At 34.9% G+C, this 8,182-nt stretch overlaps 1 protein-coding gene across 1 annotated transcript; it reads left to right on the top strand.

Annotated features, from left to right (window-relative positions):
* The first annotated feature begins 6,683 nt into the window (after positions 1-6,683).
* On the top strand, positions 6,684-7,590 carry LOC114804017 (uncharacterized). The gene is made up of 2 exons (XM_029040284.2): positions 6,684-6,989; positions 7,066-7,590. The coding sequence occupies exons 1-2, from the start codon at positions 6,912-6,914 to the stop codon at positions 7,534-7,536; spliced, it is 549 nt and encodes a 182-aa protein (XP_028896117.2). The 5' UTR covers positions 6,684-6,911; the 3' UTR covers positions 7,537-7,590.
* Positions 7,591-8,182: the final 592 nt, after the last annotated feature.

Raw genomic sequence — 8,182 nt, 5'->3', positions numbered from 1 at the left:
CATTTTGACCCGAAATAAATGACTAAACTAATCGAGCGTTATAATTCGGAACACTATCTTATTCAAAAAGCCATGGGATAGGAATATGAGATTATTTAATAATAGATAAACTGACTCCAATGTTGTTTTGAAGCGTTCACCATTCATTTTCTGATCACTAAAAGTAAAATCAACTCATCGTTTCGTGCTTACTTCGGAAATTAAGATCGGCATCTAAGATCGCTTTGTAGAATTAGGAGCAATTCTAACAATTTTATGATCCAATCGTGCTTTTTTCTACCAGGTAGAAAATAGAACAGACTCTTGAAGGAAAAATGGGTGCGTCTAACCATTAACCAGCAGTGTATTTTGTTAGAAGGATACTATTTTGTACTAAAAACCGTTAAACATGTAATAGTCTCTATGGTTCTGATACTGTATAATACCCCTGACAGACGGCGGCGTTAATTCGGATTAACTGCATTAATCGGGGTTAATTCGAGAGTTATCTCAGTTAACTTCGTTTGCTAACTACCATTTAATTCTCAAAATTTTAGAGAGTTAGTGGGAGTTCGTGGAATTTCGTTGGGAACATTGTTAAACATTGCCGCTTTTAACCCATTGTGAATGAAAATACAAAAACATATGCATGCAATGAAATAGCTAATCTTCTCTAAAATGGAAGTTCTAATAATAACGTATTTATCTATATTTTTTTAGTAATTGTTGATTTTGTACTAATTGTGCGGCTAACAATTTTATTTTACCAAAATGTAAATATTATTTCCAATCAGCTGATAATGGGAGTTTAAAATTCGCTTTGCTGCCGTCTGTCACCTACAAATTTGGAACTGATTAAAAGCGCAGTTAGTCGGGGTTAACTCTGCCGTCTGTCTAGCATATATGCCAATTAAGTCCAATTTTGGTTTCATCGATTCCATTTCTGTTATTTTGATGTCAAAGATTCACCACGTAATGGAAGGGCAATGTCTAAAACACCGATAAACGATGGAATTCAATAATATGAGCACTACTATTTCGATTGTACAGGCAGTTTGTAACCATTTAAATAAATCTGGGTACAAAAAGAAGCTCGATGTATGGGTGCCACTAGAGGTAACGCAAAAAATCTCATGGAACAAATTTAAATCTGCAAACCGCAACAAAATCGATCCATTTCTAAAATGAAAGGTTACTGGTGATGAGAAGTCATTTACATCATAGTCGAATCGTATGTCGGCACAAACGGTGTGTGGTGGTGGCTTCTCCCCTCCGGACACACTCTTCAAATTTTTATTAAATCAATTTAGTTTAGTATTCATTGAAGTAAAACAGTTTATTTTAATAATTCAATTCTAAACATTTCAAAAACTTTGGAAAGCTGGTAAGAATGTGAAGCGAATTTCGGTTTAATTCCTTTGAAAAAATTCTTTCATAAAATTTTACTTAGTTATTTTGTAATATATATCCGTACATATGTATATTACGAGATCCTTATATTACATTCAATTTAATTGAATTTTAATACACACACAATTATTTCGTTCATCTCAATCAATAAAGCAAATAAATCAACATACAGATTATCAACACTTTATACTATTTATGCAGTTTTGGTAAATTATATTTCCATTTGTAATAACCTATTAGTATGACGAATTTCATTGTTTTAGCCAAAGTTTACTTATTGTCCCAACTCTGAGTGAGTGTGTGTGTCCGTATGCAGTATGCGTGATGGCAACGATTTCAAATTTGCATGACATCCAATTCAATTGTCAATTAATAAAGAGTAATGAAATTGTGAGTTGCAAATTGCGACAGTAACTGTTAGGCAAATCATTTACCAGAAATAGCAGCATTACCAACAACAAAGACAATAACCACATGCCACTGAGATTGTGGCAACAATTGCATTTGCGCACCAGCAACACTGACATTCAATCTAGCCATTACTAACGAAAGACATCGTACACACACACAATCACTTGTACATATGGTTTGGCTAGTAGCAGTGACAGAGTGGCAGAGAGGCAACAAATCCGCAATACAAAAGATAATTGCATCTAAAGCCACAAAACGTAGTTTAATGGCGTCACTAGTAAGCAGGCGTTTGGCAGGCACACGTACCTGTGTGAAATTCTGGAATCCCTTGGCCTGCGAACTTTATTCTGTGGCGCTGGTGGGCGCTTGCGGGCTGCACAAAGGGCCGTCGCGGTATGACAGGTGAGGTCACAATCGTAATTATGCTTTATAGACGCATGGCGTGCAGCAGTCATACAGGAGCATAAAGCGCTGTCTCACACACTGTCACACATGCAAGCGAATTCAATGTTGCCATAGTGAAGACAAAGCGAGATGACGGTGAGGACCGTGCCATTCCCATTTAATTTCGCAAATGAAACAGCTGGAAACGACGGCCGTGAACTACTACTACGACAGCAGCATTTCGCCAAAATATATATGTATGTACATACCCAACAGCTGTCTTACTATGGCGACCAGACGCATGGTGGTTGGTAATAGGCCAGGTCCTGCTCCAATATGCATGACAACTGTTTCGCAAAGGATTTTATGTAACTCTTTCACCTGCGGGCAAAGACGAATACAGCATTAGCAAAAACAATGCCAACAACACCAACACTGCGAACAACAGTGAGCGAGCCATGCACTTACTCTCCTCCACAGCAGAAAGTACCGCATTCAAGTGGCAACTTACGGACGTGCCACACTCGGTGGCGATAATAAAGTTGCCTGCAATACCACCCACCCAGCAACTAAATAACCGACCAGCTAGCTCGTGGTGCTACAGTGCTGATTATGAAATTGATTGCCGCCGGATGGATGCCAGGCTGGAATTGTGTGTGTCAATGGGGAGTGGCAGGTAGCATCACCCACGTGATTGCACGATTATGAGCATTAGTTATAACCCAAACGCTATAACTGGCCCGACGAAACGAGCGAACCGAGAGAAATTGCAGAATATGCGGGACAGGGTTCAGGGATATATTTGCCGAAAACTTCTCGTTCAAAATTCACGTTGGAATATGGCTAATTTGGAATAGACACATCTGCTCCCACACACGAGTCTGCAATAGAAAATGTTTTAAATAAATATAGATGTAATGTGCAAACAATGTTCATACATTTAAAAGAAATGTTTTTTTTCCAAATTCAATTTTACTGTTTAACATACGGATATAAATGTGGATGCTGAAACAATTCAAATCAAATCAGTAATTCCCTTGGATTACCCTTCAAACACTACGTAAAAGAAGTAAAATGCCAACAGCTTTCTTATGCCCAATATTCTCAGGTAATTTGCTCACCTTCAACCTGCGATCTATACTACGAGATTGCGGGCTTTTATTACCTTATCCTCGTTCCATATATACATTTTGGCGTCATCAAAGGAAAATAGTTACAAAATAGATTATCCTAGCGTTCTTTGATATCAATACCAGATTCTCATTCCAAAAACAAGAATCGACCACCTATTGATATTGCTTCTTCCCCCGATAGTCCGATCCCACTGAATTTTGGATAGAAAGGTACTCCGTCATCATAACAATAATTGCATTTAGTTAGAACAAAGCTGTGATCCGTACGTGAAATTAAAGATTTGAGTTAAAGTATAAAAAACAAAAGGTGTATGAGTAATGTTCGACGCTTAGGCTTTTTCCTCTGTAAATCTTATTCAATCTTATTCTTATTATGAACAGTAAAATTTTAAGTATCCCTATACCCCAAGGAGTCTCTAACAAATTAAAAAAAATTCATATATTGCGAAATAACCTACCACTCTCGAACTGATGGCGGAAAGTGTACTTCAATGACCGAAGTGCAGATAGCTTACCTAGATAAATAACTGAAATACTGCATACGTACATAAATACTGGGAATTTTCAAAGTTTGACGAGAGTACTTGCAGCGGAATAGCGGAACTTTATATCCGAACATAGCGTAGTTCAGCAGGGTGCAGTTGGTTGGTGGATGGTGCCAACTTTGATGGTTGGCTGGCAGGATGGATGAAGAGAATTCCTTCGAGATAGTGTTGCAAACGATTTGTAAATTGCATCCGCTCGCTCAGGTGCTCCAGCGTTTCGTTACATACATAGTTACGCCGAACGGCACAAATAAATGTTCGGAATTCGAAAGTTGAGTGCATACAAAAACAAAAACATTAAAAACTTTGAAATCGTGATGGGTATTTGAGTGATTAGGGAATGACTGTTATTTTTTTCTAAGTGATTGTCTTCAAATTAGTTAATTGATTGAACTCGTGGAATGATTACATTGACTGGCATTTAAGGAAGTAAATACAATTGCAGATTTAATGATGCTGATTACGTAAGAATAAGGCCACCACTTCACTTATTTGTTTTTCGTGCTTTTTATTCCACACAACCAAGGATACCATTGTTATAATATTTTTATGAGATGAGCAATTTGTATATAATTACAATCAATTAAAACCGTTCATCGCTAATGAAATAATACTTCCTCTATATATGCAATTTTTTCATTTTTGCAAGAAAAAGTATCGACGAAACATGTTGCACAGAGTATAAGTATCAAAAATACCTGTCTGAAAATTGGAGATATCGGATGTTAGGGGTTTAGTGAAAAACTATTTAAATCCTTATAGAAGGGCAGCACTCAGATTATTATAAAATGTTTCAAAATTATTATAAAAGTTTCAAAAACCCATATCTCAGAACCTTGAGCAATTTGAAGTAGAGTTGGTACATAATTCCAAAAACATCGGCCATTAAAACATACATCGATGTCTTTTTGAACTTTTTTAACTTATTTTAAATTTAGTGTGAAAAGCTAAGGGATACCGAAGCAGAAGCATAAATAAATGAAATGTAGTACGTCTTAAGATGATACGTTTTATTTCACTTAGCATTATATGTCAGAAGTTCAAAACAACGACATGAAAAGTTTTTCACTGTCATTTCTTTTCGATTTTACTTCTGCGTGATAGTTGCCCTGGGTTTAGAAAACGGTCGTTTACTCGGCACTGAAGTGGCCACAATGTGTAAATATTAATAAGTCTATTTATTTAAGATTGGTAGGGGTAACAGCCGAGATACACTTTCTCTTCAACCTTCCGTACCTGTAATTGTAGATAAATTTGACAGCTTACATTTCACCTTTTGGTGGACCAAATGTTTATTCTGGTTCCAAATATCAAACGAGTATTCTGTTTCACACTCATTCGAAGATTCCGTTGTATCAGCGGGATTCTTTGAATTTTTTATGAAGCAAAAAAAAGTATTTATTTTAGCCATAGCATCTTTAAAATGCAGTAATTTGAATCTCTGATCAAACGCAGTAGCCTACGCCAGAATTAAATTGTATAAATAAATCATAAAAGTAGCCGCAGTATTGTCTAAGCGCACATTCCCTTAGCGAATTTTTCGTATTTTACAAAAATCGAATTCCAATATAATAAAGCGTATCCAAATAGAGGGTTTCGAGTTAATACCCGAAAAATTGTGAAGGTGTGAAGTCAAATTTTTATATAAAACATCGACATAAAACATCGTTGAAAGTGACATCGATGCATCGATGTTTTTCGATTCGAGACATCGGTGGCTAACATCGATGCTTTTTGGCGAAAACATCGATGTTTCAAAAAATCGATACATCGTTTCCATCCCTAATTCCAGCTCGCTTTCATTCGCTTCACAAAATATAAATTTGATCTAAAAATTGTCTACATCGGACTATTACTTTCCATGGCACCACATATCTAACATGGGAACATCAATCCATAAGGATAATATTTCACCAATTATATCGGTAAACATCAAAGATATTTTTATAGAAATTCACAGAAAATATGTTTCCTCTAATAATGTACCTCAAAAATTGAGTAAAATGGGGTCATTACTTCCGCTAGCTCCGGGGTTTCAAACATCCGGTGGTCTCTACTTTGTTAACCTAAAATGTCCATTATTTAAATTTAAATGAAATAAAACCTCTGCGACAATTACGGGATGTGTAATCATCAGTATTTTCACTATCATCTGGGATCTTCGAGAAGATATGGCACATGTTTTTTTTGGGGTCCAAACTATTAAACTTTTTAGCTATATATTCGATAACTCGAAGATATCCATAATTCGAACTTTTGAATTGGCAATACCGTTTATAAATCAAATTATATACAAATTTCCTTCCATAACTCAATCTTTCCTAACTCGAACTCTTGAATTGGCAATAAAAGTCAAATTTCATACAAATTTTCTTCCATAAATCGAACTTTTCGACCAGGGCATAATACAAAATAAAAAAATTTTCTATTGAGGCAGGATTTTAAAAGAGCACCTTTATATCGTATGCAAGTGAACAAAAATTATGATAAGTGAAAAAAATATGATATTACACTTATGGATTGCATAAATCATGTAACAAAGGCATGGGATCCTGATGTCAAGAGCAAAACAATAGCAAACTGCAACAATAAAAATTTCAGAACACATTTTCTAATGTATGTACATAAAACTTTTTGCGAAGTAAATTTATAAAACTGTGTAGAAATCTATCATTTTTCAGTATTTTGAAAAAAAAATATGTTTTAATGAATATTTCTATAACTCGAAGTGTCTCTAACTCGAAGTTTTTTTGTGACTTATGGTGATTCGAGTTAGAGAAGTTCCACTGTATATTGAATAAAGCTGATATATATGTATAACTTTTTATCTATCTCCTATATAGATATAATTATTATTAAGCATGTGATTAGAGCATGACAAACCGTTTTAATCATTAAGCTGAAAATCTAACAGAAATATAGAAGCCGTTAAATTAATGAAAATAATTTGAAAGCCTCATTAAGCACTAAAATGTTTGGCCAAACTGGAAATCAGAAATATTCTACCAAATTTGAATAGATTGCAGTTAGTGTAACTGCGCTTGACGATATGATGACATCGCTGACGCTCTGCTGTACGGTTTCCATCTTGTTGTGTTGCTACTTAACTCAGCAACAAGTGGAAGGAGTAAGGAAACTAAAATATTGTAAATATATAAAATATTATGGAAAACATTAAAATCATATTTTTTATTACTTGCCAGCAACGCTTTGAAATCATGGATATCAAAAGTCATGTGAATCGTGAAAAAATCGCTATAAAAACTATAATTCACGATAACGGCACAAAGTTCGATATACACATTACGCTCTTGAATCCATTGAAAACACACGATCTACTAATGTGTTTGAGGTTGAAACAGAAAATCGAATTGAGCACTAACTATCGAAATATCTTTCAATTGCGCCGCATCGATGTTTGCAAATTTCTGGCCAACAATTATCAAAAATATTTAACGCAATCGTTATTTAAAATAGCACCGTCGTTATTATCACAACTGGAATGCCCCATTAAACCGGGTGATTATCATATCACAAATCTTACAGTCGAAGCAAACCCCTTGGTCAACACTTTGGAGCCTGGATATTATAGATTTTATGTAGAAGTGGCACAGGTGAGCAGTTCAGCGGTTAAATTGCTCGATATGCAGATAACCACTTTATACCAGTTGTAATGAGTTTCGTACGCTCTGCACTATAAAAAATAATATATGAAACATTTCTGTTATACTTGCACTACAATATCTAATTACATATTACTTTTACTTTTTTGATTTTTTGAATATGTTATACTCGTATTTATATACTCAATACCTAATAAAAATGTAATCGAATGGTATATGCTATTGATTGGTCTAAAAATGTTTTCGTTCTGCGGTGTTTAACATTGTCCATAGTGCGGACATTCGGAATTTCGCAATGCACATTCCGATGTTTTTGATTGTTCTACGCCAGAGTCATTTTACTCAATCACTTACTTAATCCTTTCGATCCGAACTTTTTTCCTGTGGTTTTAATATTTTTTTCTCCATTGAGATCATAAAAGAATGCTAAAAAGAGATTACAAAAAACACGTTGCCACGTCTTTTATTATGGGCACTGCAGAAGGTTGCTTGTGAGCAACATATGGCCTAATGTGGTTGTATACAAAAATCATAAAACTAAGATTTTGATTTCTTGAAAAAAATGGTTTACTTAAATGATTTTATGGTTGTTATATATCGAATGGTTAAAAAACTTTAAAGTGTTATAATTTCTGTGTGAAAAATCATTTTGTCCATGGAGTCCCAGTTTGGTATAGTTTACAACGCCCAAACACAA

Source organism: Zeugodacus cucurbitae, chromosome 2 (genome assembly GCF_028554725.1).
Source record: "Zeugodacus cucurbitae isolate PBARC_wt_2022May chromosome 2, idZeuCucr1.2, whole genome shotgun sequence".
In the NCBI taxonomy this organism is placed as follows: Eukaryota; Metazoa; Arthropoda; class Insecta; order Diptera; family Tephritidae; genus Zeugodacus; species Zeugodacus cucurbitae.
The sequence above is the reverse complement of the archived record's forward strand: the minus strand, read 5'-3'. Positions and strand labels throughout refer to the sequence as shown.